Here is an 18372-nt window from a genome sequence, read left to right as displayed (position 1 = left end):
CGTCAGAAGCATTGGGGGTTGCTTACACCTAAGACTGGAGATATTGACTGATGTGCCAGTGGTCCTGCCGAGAGATTCCCACCTAAAGGGTATTGCCCCTCTGCTCAGACCAAGTGCTACATTTGTGGTCAGGAAGGAATTTTACCCCATAGTCAGATTGGTACAGACTGTGGGGTTTTTGCCTTCCTCTGTAGCAGGGGGTTGGGGAGAGGCACATGGCTCTCTTCCTTGACTCTTCAAGCATAGTTTAACAACCTGTGCAGCAGCAGGCCACCTTTGTCCCCCTGCTTTACTTGTGGTAGGTTAGGGCACTGCGCTTTATGGTTGTGGCAAGGTTAACTTGCATAGTTTTAGTAATGGGTTAGACGAGGATTTGATTGGGATGGTTTGGATAGGAGTGAATCCTGCCTTAGACTAGGTGACCTGTGGAAGTCCCTTATACTCATACTTTCCAATGATTTTAAGTGGATTTCCAACCCTTGACTGAAGCTGAAACTGCTTAGTGCTGAAGGCTTAGTCTGAAATCAGGCTTGTTAGCTGCACATGGTGTAACTGGCTGGCAATACTGAGTGGCTTGCACTCTAACACAACAGAAATAGAACTGTAAATGGCCTATGCTTGATGGGGGGTGCGAGTGGGAGAGGTGGAGAGGGAGGCTGTAAATAAACCCTTCAGGGCTGGTGTGTAGTCTTTTTATAGGGAGTCAATATACCTTCCCCCCACTGTCAACATACCAATCCCCAAAACTCTATATCCTTCTATTAACATGGTCTCTTATCCTGTCCCTTACTCCTTTAGTTCCTCTAAATGTCTCCATGTAATACATTAGGAATAGCAGTTCTTTTTCAGAATGCTGGAAAGTCTTAAGGGTGCACTCAGCTATGCTTACACTGTTTGTGCAGCTCTCATTTTCTAGTAATTTAATATTGCCAGCGATGTTATAGTCCTGAGCCTGATCCTTGACAGTAAGCATTGTTAAAAGTACAATTTTCCTTCCACAGGATGAATACTCCATATTTCCTCAGACGTACTCCATAGACATCAATGGCTACATTCTTGTTTATTCAGTCACGTCAATAAAAAGGTAATGCAATTCCTTTCATACTTCTTATTCATATAGTAGCCAGAGCTGCTCTGGGTTAAATTTCTGGCTCTGCCCCTTAATATCTTCCACATTGTGGTAGTGTTTGGAGCTGTGCTGCTGCTCCAGGGAATGTCCAAGGAGCAAGAATTGTTTGGCAATATCTTACTGAACCTAATAAAAATTATTGGCAAACAGGTCTTGCTTCTACTACTTGAGCAGTTTTATACGATCTCTGCCTTAGTTTCTCATTTACTGATGTGAGTAAAAATGAATGACCTCTGCATGACATCAAGGACAATCTGTCATGTACACAGGGACTATATGTACTACAGCAGTAGGGGTATAAGTGTAGCCCATTTTCAGCTGCACTTATTTGAGACTTAAAAGTCTGTAAGTTGGTTGTGGGAAATACATGGGGCTTTCCACTACATTTGGACATCAGAGTCCAAATTTTCAGATACTCAAGTTGGAAAAAGACCAAGATCAGTAACAACCACATGCTTTCTGACTTCTTGTGTTGTATTGCCTGTTGTAGGCTGGAGAAGAGTGCATCCATGCTGTTGCCTCTCTCTTCCTGTCTCTTTCACTGGTTCGTTTGACGTTATTCATTTGATAAGCAGGCTCAGGTGCTATGTGGTTCTAGCTGGCTGCTTATAGTAAAATGCACAAAATGTTGTGAAGGACCACTTACAAGTCAGTGGCTTATTGTAAAAGGGCTTCTGAGAATCGCTCGGTTTCTTGAAGTTGCAGTCCCTTTCAGCTTGAAGGCCCCAGCATGATTAGTATCTTGACTCATAAGAAGCATTCATCCTCTTGATTAGGTTATGTATGTTGTTTTCCCTATTCTAATACTTTGTCTTCCTTTTATGGACTCTTGGCTTATTTTGTCTGTATGAAGTTAGGTTTTAGCAGAAGAATTTGTTGTCTTTATCATACAGCATCTTCAACAGAGAAGGGTTATCTCCTTAGTAAACTTTAACATCCTTATCTCACTTATTATGTGAACAAGCTTAAAGTTTGTTCTTAACCCAAGGTTGATCAAGTGCTGCCTTTTCCTGTTCAATGCTTACAAATTCTTCAAAAGAAACAAGAATTCATTCAAATCCTGGATACTCCAGTACTGTCAGTACTCATCTGAGCTAGACTGTGCAGCTCATTTATGCTTCAAGAGAGAATAACAAAAACATGTAGAGCGGCTGGGCTGGTAATGAAAGCCTTAAAGGTAAGAAATGTGCTTGTTGCCTCTATGTCCTGTGAAATGCATTCTTCTGGGGAAGAAGTCAGTATAGCTTCAAAACCACCTAAGCCCTGTTACAGTCCAGGGTTATCAAGCCTCTCGTCTCTTACTTAACAAGTTTAGATGTGGATGTAGCTGGCTGGCACTATTACCACTACCACTGTTGGACTTGCATGAAATGGACTAAGATAATTCACTCACTTTTAAAAGTGGATGACTGCCCACATCTTTGACATCACAGTAAAAATGCAGAGTCAATATACAGCTTCACCAGAGAACAAGGATTGGATAGCTAGTTAGTAGTTTTGACCATGGGTGAAGCGCATTGATATTTGGAAAGTTTCCATTGGCTATGCTGTATAAACAATAGGATAAATTCCTTAACTTTGGCTCTAGTTCTCCCTTTTATGAAACACCATGTGAGCGAAGAAAAAATAAAAGCCGGTCCTGTTTAACTGATGACACTACTGTAGGGGAGTCAGATTCCAGTGTAAAGGCTTAACTAAGAGTGGCAAAATACTCTTGTACAACCTAGGGGTTTAAAGTTCTAGTGCATTATGGTCTCTTACTGCTAGGCTCTTTCAAGTAGATGTCCACTCTGCATTGGAAGATCCTTCATCTACAGTGATCAAAAGGGCATGCCTGGTGCTAAATCCTGTGAGCCTTGGGACTTGCAAAGAAATTGTTCTGTTTGATTTGACATTGCTTACTCACTGCTCATTGGATACTGCTCACTGGTCACTTGGATATTGGCAGTTGTCATTTTTGCTTCCTATATCTAGATGTCTGCCTGTACACTGTCCCTAGAGCTTCAGACTTTTGAGCACTGCTTCAGATGGGCAGCAGTTCTGATGCAGATATTCTATTGGAAATTCTTTTTTTTAGCAGGCAAAACCATCAGACAGACCCACTCAGTATGACGAGAAGGGCTTGAGGAAAAGCAAACTGCCCTACTTCTTTAATCTAGTCTTATGCACTCTCTCTGTCACTTATTGAAAGTTATTGCTCTTGTTTAGTTTAATGAAACTCTAAATTTGTATCTCCAGGTAGGTTCTGTTGTTTTGTGTTGTTTGGCTTCTGACTGTGTGTTTGGTTTTTTTGCTGTGTTTGGTACCACTAGCTGTAACCCATCTTGAATTGACGGGACTCCAGGGAACCTTTTGGGTGAGAGTCTGGTCCCTTGCCATCGCAAGCAGCCCTCTTGCATAATCCCTTAAACAGGTTAAGATCTATTTTAAGACTAGGAAGCTGATTTTTCTCCATGACTTCTATTGGACTCTTGATCAGAGTCAGCATACTTCCTGTAAGAGTTTATTCATGGTCAGCTGATACCCAGGCTCTTCGGCTGCTGTTGTCATTTAGCTTCTGCAGTCAGTTCATGAATGGCAGATGTATATTCCTTTTGTATTCACTTCCAGCTGAGCTTCCAGGTGACAGCTGATGTTCAGTTTGCAAGCACATGATCTTGCTGCTTGTACAGTACTATTAAACTTCATCTTATGCCTGTTACTCAGGACATTAAGGCCCTTCAGTTTTTTGCCCCTGTGTTGCTGATAGCAGGTTTTGGCACATCCCTTTAGTTTTCCATGGTTCATTAATTGAATATTTCATAGGGCCAGTTCAAGACCTGTTTTTAAATGCTGCTGCTTCCATCACAGGTGATTGGCTTTCTTTCAGCCAGGTCTTTATTCATCTTTAACTAGTATCTTACGTGGCATTATGTGAGATGCTTTGCTGGAATTCCCACATTAGATATGGTACCTTGGCTTTTCAAAACAATTGTCACAGAGGAGCCATATAAATGTAGTAAGCCCACTTGTACTCCCTTCTCTTCTGTTGACCTGTTATATAGATTTTCCTTCCAAAGTAGATTTAAAGCCTTACAGTACTGTTAAGGTAAAACCAACAGGTCTAACTGTCCTTGCTTTCTCTTTTAAATATAGTGTTTCATGTTCTCTTATGACATGGTACCTTCCTGACTTGGTATGTTCATTTAAAAACATACCTCCCAATATAAAATTTCGTATGTCCAGAGTTGAGGGGTAGAGATCAGATGAATACATTGTGTCTTGGCTGTAGTAGTTTTTCATATCCATGTCCTCCCTTTGTATTACACACCGTGGATTTTCTTCTTTTTTTGTTTTTGCCTCCTGGTCAGTGTGCTCTGACAGCAAAGTAGTTTAGCTGAAAATTATCTAGGTACAGCTCAGTCTCTACCTTTGTAGGATTACTTGACACCCATTTTCTTTATCAAGGTTTCAGTGTAACAAAGTAATTCTAAGACACTTTTAAAGTAATTCTTCTTTGATTTGTGTGCTTTCTAACCTCATGGACTTATCCCATCTTTCTTCTCATCCTTTTAGACTTGGAATTCCTTAGAACAACTTCCTACATTTGTCATTTGGGTTTTCATGTGTAGTTTCTTTTAGTCCCTGTGACCCTAATATCTGTATTTCGCATACTACTTGCATCTCTTGACCATGGAAATCACAGTTCAGGGTTTCTCTTTACAATGTATACACTCTGAAAAATTATTTTCTTCAAAATAAAGTTTAAAAGAAAAGTACTATAAACTCCAGCAGAGCCCTGTAAGCTTTGTAACAGTACTGCAGAGTGACTTACTGCAAGACTGTGCTCCTAGTTTGACCTGCCTCTCCAGACTTTCTAAACTGGTGTAGCTAAATGTTCCGTTAAACTTCAGGGAGTGTGTAGTGCAAGCCATATAGGTGTATTGAACTTCAGTAATGCTTTAAACAAGATCCCCTCCCAACCTAAGTAATAAATTGCATGTTGCTAAAGAGCCAATGTAAGGATGGGTAACTGGGATAGCTTTTATGGTGCCCTAGGCCATATATGGCTCCCTGTATATGATTTGGTAGCATTTGCAACATCTCAGTAGCTCTGCTGCTGTAGCTAGAAAAGTTTTTAAATGCAGCAATCTACATATGGAATTAATTGCTTGTGTGTTGGGTACTAAGGTTAAACATCAGAGTGCATGTGTGACTTCATCCCTTTATTTTGCAGTTTTGAAGTGATTAAAGTTATCCATGGCAAGTTATTGGATATGGTGGGAAAAGTCCAGTAAGTAGTAACACTTTCATCTCATTTCATTGCAGGCGTATTACTAGTGCTTTGTTCGGTATACTGTAACTATTCTGAAAGCTATTAACTTTTTTTCACAGAATACCCATTATGCTGGTTGGAAATAAAAAAGACCTGCATATGGAACGGTACGTACAACTCGGTGTATGACTGAAAAATAATAAGGTACCAGTTCTTTGCAGCAAGCATTGCTAGAATAATTTGGATGCAGCTCTGATGTTGGAAGTATGATGCTTGGCTCAGATTACAATGAAATGTTAGTTGTGAAAAACCAGGATACTGCAACTAGTATGGTGTGGACAGTTTTGGATCTAGGAATCTGGTTCTCCAGTTTGAATCCTGGTTGTTTCTGAGAGGCTCTGGGACAAGTGGTTAAATCTGTTTTTTACTCCTAAAACGTGGATAAGTTGCATGCTCACTTTTATATAGTATTTTACAGTCTAAGAATAAAAATATGGTATTTTAAAAGTGCATAAAAAGTGAAGTTGCATTTTTTTAAGTTGACCCTGAGGAAAGTGTCAGTTACATGTCAAATGCTGTAACTTTGCCACAAGTTATCAGACCGCCTTCTTTCATCCTAACCATATACATTATCTGTTTGGCCAGGGTGATCAGCTATGAAGAAGGGAAAGCTTTAGCAGAATCCTGGAATGCTGCTTTCTTGGAGTCTTCTGCTAAAGAAAATCAGGTAACTATCTAAAATGCGTTTTGTGTTTTTGTTGAAGGGCAAATAATGGGGTTTGTGTTCAAAAGACTTCTAAGCATCTTCACATGCTTCCTTAATGAGAGGGAGGGGGGCTGCCATCTGCTGTAATGCTATTTCCTGTTGAAAGTATGAAATGAAATATTTGCATTGGGGTCCTGTGTATGAGCTTGTACAGATAAGTCCCTGAGCCTATAAGCAAACCAAGGTGAGTTGGAAAGAGTTGTAAAACTTAACTTCACTTTTCTTTCTATACTTGATCTTAGTCCTGGTGCTGGAGCGGAAGCCTTTCAAGGTGTCACTTTACACTTGAATCTAGATTGAAACTGTAAAGGCTCTGAGCTGTTCAAATAACTGTAAAAAAACCAAAAAGGCTGATTTGTTGTACTTCTTCATAGTAGGAATATACCACTAAGAGTTCGTGATGGAAGAGCCTCCTTGTTGGGTACGAGCCAGGGACTCAAATTGAGATTCATTTCAGGTTCTGCTGGTATATTTCCCTTCCCTCTACAAGAGCAGTACATCTCTGCCTCACAGGAGAGTTTCGCATAGATATTGGGGACAATTAATGCTGCACTATTTACAGCTGTGATGGGGATGGCCAAAATTTGACCCAGATATAACCAGGGAACATTGTTTCTATTGTTGGTTCTGAATGATGAGAATCTAGATCGCAACTAAACTTGCTAACCCATCACCAATCAGTGGAGGTGTGTAAAAGCTTACTGAATAGCACTTTTCTTTTAACCGGCCTCCTGAGCAGTCGGCTCACGTGGATGGACATGGTGCTTAACCTAGCGGTGCTCCTTGCAACACCTCACCTCTCTTACTCTCTCAACCTAGTAGTCTAATTGCCTGCAGCTTTGAAATCCTGGCAAACAGCTTTTGTCCTCAGTGATTTTCTTTTTTCTTGTTGCCAGCAATGAGGCTTGTAGTAGTTCCCAAATATAGTTTTATGTGGTCAGACTCATTTGCAATGAATGAGGCTCCACACTGACCTTTACTGCAGGCAGAAACTAACTCCTGTTTCTTCTCCATACCTAATTATCAAATCTGTAGCTTACTGACACATTCATGACACGAACCTGGCAATCCAGTTAAAACAGCCCCTTTTTTATTTTGTCTGGTAGCTGCTAGAACTTGTGCTCTTGGCAGTGGACGATTGGGGAACATCCAGGTTCCACAGGGCAGAAGAGTATTCTTGCTAAAGGAAAAGCTGTTGCATAACTTAGTTCAGATAGAAGGAAATCCCCTTTAAAGTACTACAAATAAATAACCTCCATCTGCCTGAAGATTTACGTCAAGCTTGACGACTTCGGGCACAGCACAAAACCATCAGTATGGTGGAGTTGCAGAGGGAAGTTGAGGATACTAAAAACCTTCCCAAGCGCAGTTCAGTTAGAAGGGTCTCTATGGTTGCACAATCTTTAAGTTGAATATAATCAAAATTGAGTTAACATTTTTATTTTTGGCCAGACGGTATTCTTGTTGCCTTTTTACTTTGTGTCCTTTTGGCAACTGCATGTAGCTAACAACTTCTTGCTAATTCATGTTGTGCAGCGTAGCTTCCTGAGAATAACTCCTGAAACTTGAAATGACAGGCTGGAGAAGCAGGCAGCATTCAGACAAAAAAGCTTCAGCTTTTACATAACACCCCACATGCTTTGCATATTAAGTTGCTGTCTTAACATAAAGTCCCATTGACCGACTACAACAGGGTTTGTTATGGTACCATAATATATAGGGTGCAAGTGGTGATACAGAGACATTTGGGCAGATTACAGTTCAGCTGACTTCCTATATACAGTTTTGGTATGCATGATATGCTAAAATCTTTTAGAGCATGCATAAAATATGCAACAAGAGCAGTAGATGTAACTACATATCAGATGATTCTGTGAGGTTCAAGCTTCTAATGACAGTTCTCAGGAGGAAGATCCCTCAGTCCATGGCAATTCTTTCTGCAGGGCAAGTCTGAGGCTTTTCAGATGGGATCAGTATATGCTGCATATTAGTGTAGTGTTGATCTGTTTCTGCCTGGATAAGACATTAACTCTGTCTATATATAATGCCTAATATCCTAGCAGTGACGAAGAATGGCTTCGGTTGAGGGTGGAATTCTGTTTCCCTTTTTTGCAGCTAAATGGTAGCTTTTTAACTAGGGGTGGGCAATTATTTTGGGCGAAGGGATGCTTACTGAGTTTTGGCAGGTGGTCAAGGACTGTAGGGGTAGCCCCGCCCCTTGACAGGTGCCCCATCCCCTGGCTGCCATCTTGGGCCCAGAAGTCCTAACTCCTGACCTTTACCACCGGACATCCCTCTCTTTGCTGCGGTGCCTGTGTCGTTGTCATCGTCCGCCCGAACCCCACCCCCCTGTCTTCCCCCCTGTACTCCTTTCAGCAAGGGGATTTGGTATCTTGGAAACAGAAAAATATCAAATTATATTCTAAAAATCAAACATATACTACAACATGCATTCATTCGATTTTAAAAAAATATTTTGTCCTGATTTACATGTGTTTGTTTAGTGTACATAGAGGTGATTGCACAATGGCTTAAAATTAAGTCTTACTCTTGTATATTGTGGGGGAGTGTGGGTGGGTATGAGGGGTGCAGCGGAGGGTGTGGATGTGTATGTGGGGGGTGTATGTGGGGTGGGGAAGTATATGGGTGTGTGTGGATATGTGGTGTGGGTGGGTATGGCGTTTGTGGGGGGCTGTGTGTGTGTGTGTGGGCAGAGGGTGTTTGGGGAGGGTTGTAGCATGTGTGGAGGGGAGGATTTGCCTACAATATCCCTGTGGCAGGCATAGCCCATGCCAGTGCTCCTCCAAGCCTGGGCTATGTGGAGCACTGGCATTGCCCCATGCTACTGCTTACCACTTCCCCCGTCTGCCACTGCTGCTCTTCTGCTGTTTCCCCATCTCTCCCCCTCCCAGCTCACTACCCCAGCACCACATCCCAGATGCACAGCAAAGACTGTAGGACACAGCAGGAGCTGGACTGGCCTGGCAGGCACTGCACAGAGCCAGTCAAGAATTGCAAGGGCCAGGCCAGCTCCTGCTGTGTCCTGCAGCTCGGCGCTACAGCCAGGAACCATGTGGTGCTGGAGCAACCAGCAGGGGTGGGGGGTGAAGTGGAGCAGTGACAGCAGGGGCAAATGGCTCCGGCAGGCCTGGGGGAAGTGCGAGCGAGCAGGGATGCGGAACTCGGCGACAATTGGGTGGAAGCATGGGGCTGCTCACTGCACTGGAGCCAGTTCCAACAGGGCCCAGAGCAGGGTGGCAGGGGTGCAGGGGCTTTCTGGAGCCAGGTCAGGCTACACCAGCGGGGAGAGGGGAGCTGGCCTGGGCAGGCTTTGCTTCTGCAGCTGCTTGGTCCTGCCTGTGGCTTCACCTGGGTCCTGCTGCCCCTGGCTTCTGTCATCTTTTGACTGGCAGATAAATATTTATTTTCTACATTTTTTAGGGTCCCCGTGGGCTGGATAAAATAGCTGGGTGGCCATTTTATCTGCCCCCATTTTAACTGTCTAGGTTCAGATAGCAACTCAATTACCCCTACGATTTGTAGGTGTATTCCTGAATCCATGCTGGCTAATCGCCTAGCCAGTGTATACACATACCCATTCCAAGCTGAAAATGTAGGTAGCTAAAAACTCACTTACCCTGAAGAGACTCCCCACCTAGGGAAGATGGTGATTGAACCTGTATCTCTTTGATTTGCCAGCATAGTGCTCTCACCACCATGCCAAAGCCTAGGCACTCTCTCACCTCCTCTCCATCACTCCTTTTTGAAGCCAGCCCCCTGGGCAGCCAGGAGAAGAGCCAGAAAGGAAGAGAGCTAGCCAGCAGGTATCTCACTGAAACTTCCCCACTGCTCAGCTCACCATCTGTCTTTATCCACTGGCTGTTAAACACAAGGAGCAGTGCCTGGTCATAAAAGAGGTACTCACGGGTGATGTCTGACATATGGCGTAGTGGTTAGAGCATCCTGCTGGGAAGTCAGATGCAGGCTCAAACCCGGCTAGGTCACACTGTGTAATGCTGGCCAGAGCTACATGTTGCTGGGCGGCAGTGCCTGCGCTGGGCATAAGCACCCCTGCCTCCTGCTGCTGCTGTAGGTAAGAGTAGCCTAGAACTTGGGTCTTCAGCTTCCTGGGTGGGTGCCATAACCACCCAGCTATTGGGACTAAACTGTGGGCAGACTTGTCTCTGCATGTGTGTGGCTTCGGCTTTAGGGAGCACTTTGTTTTGCCTTTTGTTACCAGATTTGCCTGTCACTTTGGGGGGTGCTCATTTATTAGGGGTACATTTCTAGGGTCTTGGTAATTCTATTAATATGCTGCTAGTGTTGCTTGTGTTTCTGTATGGAGCTGTATGTCTCCCTTCTGCGAGTCCTCACCCCTAATGGAGCTGTCTTGCAGGACTCGGTTTTAACGGGGCTGGGTTCCTGCAGCCACTGAATCAGTCAAATGCACGCATGCTCCCTCTCTCTCTAATGTGACATGTCTGACCCAGTTGGGTTGATCAGCATGTACAGGCTGACACCCTCATGTGCCAGGAATCAGTTCATTAAGGTAACAATAAAATGTAGTCAGACACAAGCACACGGGTGAACAGAATACCTCTGAACCAGGTTGGGTGTCCAGCTGACACCCTCATGGGCCAGCATCCAGTTCATTAGGCCACATCTGAGCCGAACTGGGTCAAATCAGCCTATACGAGCTGATCCCCTTATGTCTCAAACTCGGCACATCCCAATCTTTTGGCCTAACTGTCCTAGTAGTGGTAACCTCTTGATGAGCAAACCCCACAGTATTTTTGGACTTCACAGGGATCTTTGGCTTGGGTAAAAGAAGCACTGCCGGAGAGCAAGTGGGGAAGGGAAGCAGGGAAGGAAAAATTCACCCAGTTTCCACCAGTTTGACTATAAAAGTTATTTATTGCTAAGTATATGAAATATATGAGGGTACTAGTAGTAATAGCCATGCACGGAAAAATGAATAAAAACAATTACAATAGTAATTGGTTCAAATGAGTATTTGGGGAAACTTAGCTCAAGCTTAACTAATAAAGTTCAGGTTTAGAAAGCTATTCCTAGAGAGAGACAGCGAGAGCTGGGATCTCACCGTTCCAAGGCGCTTGCGGGGTTTGTTGACAGGCAGAGTTCCTAGCATGATCTTTGAAGGTTAAACAGGTGACCAACAGAGATGATCTGTTTATCCCAATTTCTCGAGAACAACAGTGGATGGTGTCAGAGAGATTTCTTCGTTTTGAAGCACACTGTTTGCTGCTTTACAGCTTTCTTATAACCTTAGTCCAGCCTCTTCAAAGCATGCTTTTAATTGTGTAAATCAAGATTGTCCCAAGCCATAATTGACAGGGCAAATTCTGTTTTTATAAAGTTTCAATTTAAATAAATTACTTTTTTCAGTGACGAGGGGTTATCTGGTTTGGAATATCTCAAGAAACTGATTAACAACCAGGAAAAACATAAAGTTTTAAGGAATAACCAGACACCTAGGAGCCAGCTTGAAATTATTATGAATAAAGAAGATACGCTGGAAGGGATACCACATTGTTTCTTCTCAGATGGCCTAGCTGTGCTTGCACTGTGAAGTCATTATCAGTGTTTTGTATTTTACCTGTTGTGAATAAGCCTCAGCTTTGCATGACTTTGCAGATCTTACTGTAGTCTTTTAACAGACTTAAGGGGATTACTTGGAGTGTTCATAAACTTTGTAGGGAGGACTTCCACCAGTCATCCCAGGAAAAGTATGACAGCATTTGTGGTCAGGGCTCCAGCAGGCTGGATGCTGTGATGAAACCTTAACCATTGTTCAAATGTCACCCATACCCCTTCTGAGTCGGCCTCTTGCCTCAGCATTCCCTAACCCGGCAACCAGGTTTTAGTCAATCAAGTTTAGATAGGCATCCCAGACTGGGACTGGGAATGTATGGCCCAAGCTGCCTATTAAACTTTTCTTCTGCTTTAGTTCTGGTTAGATGTGGGGAGGGGCTGGGAATAGAAAAAGTCCTTTGTAAGTCCAGCAAGCTGGGTGCCAGGCCTCCCTCAGGAACACATAGCTGACAGATAACACCTTCCCGACATTCCTGCCAGCTTGCCGTTTCACCGATCTGGTCTTAGTGAACATGAAGTGATTGAACATGGTGGTGAGCTTGAGGACTTTGTTTGGATGGGCCTGTCTTTGTGTTCACCTGAACCCAGGCATAGGTCTCCATCCCTTGTCCTAGACCAAAATGAGGGAGGATGATATCCTGGGATTTGCTAGAGAAGCATCCATGGATGCAAGGCAGAGTTTTGCTCGCTTTGCTGGCTGCAACCTCACATTGGTGGCTTGGCTCATATGATGTTGCAGCCAGCAAAGCAAGGAAAACTCTCTGGCTTGCATCCATAGATGCTTCTCTAGCAAATCCCAGGATGTCATCCTCCCACTGTACTCAGCCTTGGTGAGGTCGCAGCTGGAGTAGTGCATCCAGTTCTGGGCTCCACAATTTAAAAAGGATGTGGAGAAGCTTGAGAGAGTCCAGAGGAGAGCCACGCGCATGATGAACAGGCCTTATGAGAGGCTGAGAGCTATGGGACTCTTCAGCTTGGAGAAGCGCAGGCTCGGGGGGACCTGGTGGCAGCCTATAAGTATATAAGGGATGTGCGTCAGGATCTAGGGGAACGCTTATTCACCAGAGCGCCCCATGGGATGACAAGGTCAAATGGTCGCAAACTCCTCCAAGACCATTTCAGGCTGGACATAAGGAAGAACTTCTTTACTGTCTGAGCACCCAAAGCCTGGAACAGACTGTCGCTGGAGGTGGTGCAAGCTCCTACTCTGGACTCCTTTAAGAGTCAATTGGACATTCATCTTGCTGGGATCCTGTGACTCCAGCTGACTTCCTGCCCCTGGGGCAGGGGGCTGGACCCGATGATCTTCCAGGGTCCCTTCCAGCCCTAATGTCTATGAAATCTATGAAAATGGTTATATTGGTACAGTGATCTCAGAGTCCTCTTCCATCTTTCATTTGGGATTCAATATACTGGAAAGCTTTCAGGAGTGAAGAGCAGCTAAGCCTTTTTCTGAGTGAACATGGAAGACAGTAAAACTTGCAGGGGAAGAAAGCTGGCCTTTCAGTGGATAGTGAGACCCAGTCTCCTGTGATCCATAAAAGAGCTGTTTGGATGTTACTTCGCTCAGGCCTTGTCAGACGCAGCTTGCAAGAAGAACATGCTGTGGAGTGGTGTGGAATGCCCTGGGGGTTGGGGATGCCGTGGTAGGTGGTCTTAAGTATTTGGACTGGCAGAGGATTGAAAACAGGAAATTTCTCCCTTGCCGAGTTTGTTGTTCAAGATCCTCTGTCCAAGTTGGGACCCAAGTTCAACTAGCACTACCAGCTAAGAATGCAAATTGAAATAAAAGTGAACGAAGGCCAAGCTGGAAATACAATGACAGCAGTTACATGTCTGAAGTCCAGCTGCATTTCTGACCCTGCCTCTTTGTCCTGTCCTGTCTCTGTCATTCTTGTGCCTTTGGGGGCGGTGGGAAGAGAAGGAATGTCAAATGCCCCGAAGCTTGCATATAAATATAGAAAAGCACTTTCATTTGTTAGATTAAGAGTTTATTGTTAATAGAATACCCGAGTGCTGCAAGGCATCCTCTGCACATTCTTGGAGGAGGAATACTTCGAAGCACAATGAACCTGCATGCAGGGTGTAAACTGTGTTTATACAGTGTATACATGTATTAAACTGCCCCGTGGCCACTTGGTGAGGGGCACTCAGTACATGCATTGAGGGTACCTGGCCTCTTCTGATTTGACAGAACAAATGCTCTTTTTTTAAATAGCCTTTTTCCAGGCGGACATACGTGGAACATTTGCCTGCCAGATCCAAATTATTAAAATCTCTGCTGCATTTAAGAAGGAGCATTGTGATCTATTTCGGTCAGATTCATTTTTTTTGTCCTTTGTAAGGTTTTTCCTGGGAGAGGCTTGCATCAAGAGGCAGTAGATGGGGTCTGTAGTGTTGTTCAGGAATTGGCCAACCCCTTATTCTATATAGTATATTTCCTGTGCAGGCAAAGGTGAATTGGCCATGTAGGTCAGGCTTTTTGTATTGCATGAAAACTGCTTTATATGGTGAGAACTCTCACCTTCCAGCTACCCAAGTGTTTTAACAAGTCTCTGAGACAATACAGCACACATCTGGCATTAAATGTGGGAAACAGTAACAAGACCAGAGCAGGTTGAACTTGGCCATTACTTTAGCATTGGAGGGCAACTTGAGTTGGTGGGATTGATTTGGCAGCAAGCCAGTTAAATGCGTTTTCATGGAGAAAAAACATCTGCCAAGTTAAAACACCTGGTAACTAGTAGCTTGTTGCAAGCACATAGTCATCTCAAACTGCACAGCATATTTTGTTTCCTTGCCTTAAAGGCTTCTAGAAAATGTACCTCTTTCCTTCTGATTCAAGCTGTGTGAACTTTTGCTTATGAAACATCATTGGTGACAGACCCTGAGAAAACACGGTGGTGCACAAAAGGACGCTGGCCTTTGAATGTAAATGCCACACGCTCAACATGCTAAACTCAGCTGCATCCCATCCCCAAATGAGGATGATGACTTTGTTGGCTTCCAGAGAGTGGCACAAAAAGGAATGTATGCTGCAATGGTGCTCAACTTCCAGCCCACAAACCCAGGTCATACTGCTCACGGGGTTCCCTGCAGGTCCAGAAATTTGCTGGTGGGGAAGTGGTGGCAATTAATACTACTCACCACTACCCTGCTGCTGTATTTCCAAGCCCTGTGGGTCAGATGACATGGCCTTGAACCTGGGCCCTCAGGTGCAGTCTGGCGTGGGGCCTGGTCCTGCATGCCAGATTGGTAATATCAACCTCTACTTATGGGCCCGAAAGGTTGGGCATCACTGGTGTAGAGATTGCAGAATCCTATTCCTTGAGATGCCTGCAGTGTAAGTCAGAAACATCCTGCCAGCAGCCACAGGAGCGCTCCCTGTTAATCACCCGTTATGCCAGCTAGAGCTGTTATTGGTGTGGCCTAGCCTGCTTAGAAGGAGCTTTGGTTCGGTCCTACCTAGGGTGCTCAGCTGCCAGCTGTATGGAGAGAAGTGGAGGAAATGGGGCAAGGAGCTGATCAAAGGGACCCAGTTTAGTTTAAGAGAATGTTGGCTAATGAATTACTGTGTACTAAGGATGGGCAGGATAGCCAGGGAGCTTCAGCAGAGGTAATTGGAGAGGCAGCTCCTGCTCAAGGGGTAGCCTGCTGAAGGGGTGCATGCCAGATGGATAGCTTCTGTTTGGAGGAAATCTCCAGAATACCTTAATATGAAGCTCAAAGGCATTAGATAATGTTCAGTATTCTGCAGTTAGGGTGTTTGAGGTGCATAATAGAAGCCTTGACTCTGTCCATATGCCCAGTCTACCTGCCCACGGCACGGGCCTGCTGTTGACGTTTTTGACTAAAGTTTTACCTTTGTATTCTTCTTCTCTGAATTCATCTCTTGCTTTGGAGTGTACTGCAGTGTCACCCCTGCTTATGTAGGTAAAGTTGGACATGATGACACCTCCGTCACTGTGTTAAACTGGGCAGCAGCTGAATGATAGCCCTTTTATGCCAAATGCATCAGTATTGCGGCATAAGAAGGTTCACGATGTAGACACGAGACACTGAAGTTCTGAAAGCTCGGCTGATTTGGTTTTAGCTTGAGTGAAAAACACATTTCTCAAAAGTAGAGTTTCTTGCTTGACAAGAAAATGCCTCTTCTCTCTGCATTGTAGTAAGATTTTCTTGGGGAGTATATGAATTGGCTTGTACTCTTGAGTGGCAGAGTCTCTGAACTTTCAGTGCTGCCAGGCAGCACACACTTGCTATTTAAAATGCTTACAATACAAAGCAGAAGCATAGTCATTAGCTTTGTTTCGATATGGTTCAGCTTAACTGTGGAATAATTTAGAGAATGTTCCGTGCATGTTCCAAGCATGGAGGTGTATCGTGGGGGGAGAAGACGCCTGTTCTTCCAAAAGAGATTTTTTGTGCTAATTTTTCAATTAAATTTTTTTCCCCACTTATCCAGATCTTTCTGTATGATTGTTGGTGTCAGTTGGGAGGGTTTAGAACATGCATTTGTCTATTAGACTAGCCAAGAAATCTGTGTGTGCCAAAGGCACCTTTCTGTCAATAAGTAGCAATTTCAGCCCACATGTTAACCACACCGTCTCTTTGCAGACTGCCGTTGATGTTTTTAAGAGGATAATTTTGGAGGCAGAAAAAATCGATGGGGCAGCTTCACAAGGGAAGTCTTCATGCTCAGTAATGTAATTCCATTGCAAAACCTGAGAACACTGGGAATACGTTCTACCTGAAGAAGCAAACTGCCCGTTATCTTCAAGGATAAACTATGCTTCTTTTTTTTCTTCTGTTTAACCTGAAAGATTTACAGTTGGTTGGAGCCTTTCCCTTCAGATTATGTTAAACTCTGACTCCTGTGCAAATGGCTTCACTTCCATTTTCAAATTTTAAGCAATCATATTTTCAATTTATATATTGTATTTCTTAATATTATGACCAAGAATTTTAAGGCATTAATTTTTCAGTGTAGTTTGTTGGTTAGAATAATCATCAAATGATGCATATTGTTACACTACTCTTAACTAGGCTTGGATATCAGTGTTTCTTTGTGTTAAATGTATACTTGTAAATAAAATAGCTGCAGACCTTAGTGTTCTTGCTGTGTGTGGTGTTTTATAAATCAGATTACAACATAGTTGTAACCTAGAATGAGACCTCTGGTCCTTGACTAGAAGAGATGGACGGTTGAAGCCCGTGAGTTCAGTTTTTTTGCCTGCTAGCAGTGCTCCCATGTGTCTGGACAGCAACTTTGGACAAACTAGTACAGGCTGAAGCAATAGGGTGTCACAGTCTTTCTGTGTTGGGAAAGAGGACTGGGGATGAGAGGAGGACAGTGGGCAACCAGCACAACTCTCCATCTAAGCAGTTGTCATTATAGAGGCACTTTGCATGTATAGCTATGAGGAGGGGTCTCAGCATTCCTATGACAAGTCTCTGTAAAAGCTTAATAGCTAGACAGTTTCAAAATAGAAAGAAAATCATGAAGCAGTTTTTCCAGGTCCTACATATAGCCTGTTTTGCAAGCAGGGGCACGTGTTGAATAGGCTGGTGCACTGCCCGTACGCTTCAAGTACACTTCCACTGTGTTGCCCCATCGCCTTCAGGGGCTGAGACAGCACTAGCATGAGTAGGAGGTGTGTGTACATGTGCTCTGTTCTGCAGCTTCTCATTTGGAAGAGCAGCGTGAACCAGTCAAACTAAACTGTTTCCAGACTAAAAAGGTTCAGGATCACAGACCCTAGTAATGAACATGCTAAAATCTAGATATTTCACACCAGAATTTAAGTATAAGTGTTTAAAGAAACTTTGACTGTTGTGGTGATGGGTAGGCCTGCCCGTCTAAGGAAATGTTGTGAGGTAGGTGAGGGTCGTACCTGCATGATGATGTGCATTGCAGCTGCCCCCCATCGAAGACCTACACAAGAAAGTGTAACAGTGGGATAAGTTGGCAGAGCATCTGCAGCCTGAACAAGGTGGTTTCTCTGAGTGACAATCAGGTGCAGGGTTTTGCAGCTCAGCGGCTGGATGAGTCCTTGCTCCAGCTCAAGATGGGATTCCTGGCTGCTACGCCCCAAAGAGAACTTCCCCAACCAGCAGGGTAGGCAGTGGTGAGCTGCCCCTGACAAACTTCTTGGTGAGCTGCTTATAGCCCATCCTGGTCCCTGTTTTTCCCCCTTGTTCCCGTGCTTCTGGTGTCAACATCTGGCTTATTAGACCAGGGGCAGGCAATTATTTCAGCTGGAGAGCTGCTTACCAAGTTTTGGCGAGATGTCAAAGGCCACAAAGGTAGGCCTGCCTCTTCATAGATGCCCTGCCCCCTGGTTGCCATCTTGGGGCCAGAAGTCCCTCCTAACCCCTGACCTTTGCCACCAGAAGTCCCTCCCCTTGCCCCCTGGGAGTACTCCTTTCAGCAAGGGAGTTTGCCATTTCTGGAACCAGAAAAATAGCAAATGATATTCTAAAAATCAAACCTCTACTACAACATGCATTAATTTGATTTCAAAAAGTATTTTTGTCCTGATTTACATGTTTGTGTAGTGTGCATAGAGGTAATTACACAATAGCTTAAAATGAAGTCTTACTCTTGTA

The 18372-nt window shown here is 44.0% G+C and overlaps 1 protein-coding gene across 1 annotated transcript in view; it reads left to right on the top strand.

The window, feature by feature from the left end:
* Nucleotides 1–16873, top strand: part of RHEB (Ras homolog enriched in brain) — a 45032-nt gene extending 28159 nt beyond the window's left edge. The window contains 5 exon segments of the mRNA XM_019530326.1: nucleotides 1002–1084; nucleotides 5346–5402; nucleotides 5504–5551; nucleotides 6030–6111; nucleotides 16381–16873. Coding sequence (XP_019385871.1) covers nucleotides 1002–1084; nucleotides 5346–5402; nucleotides 5504–5551; nucleotides 6030–6111; nucleotides 16381–16473 — 363 coding nt within the window. The 3' untranslated portion in view covers nucleotides 16474–16873.
* The last annotated feature ends 1499 nt before the right edge of the window (nucleotides 16874–18372 follow it).

Source organism: Crocodylus porosus, unplaced genomic scaffold, assembly GCF_001723895.1.
Source record: "Crocodylus porosus isolate Cpor-Errol unplaced genomic scaffold, CroPor_comp1, whole genome shotgun sequence".
NCBI classification, from domain to species: domain Eukaryota; kingdom Metazoa; phylum Chordata; order Crocodylia; family Crocodylidae; genus Crocodylus; species Crocodylus porosus.
This window is presented reverse-complemented; position numbering and strand designations above follow the sequence as displayed.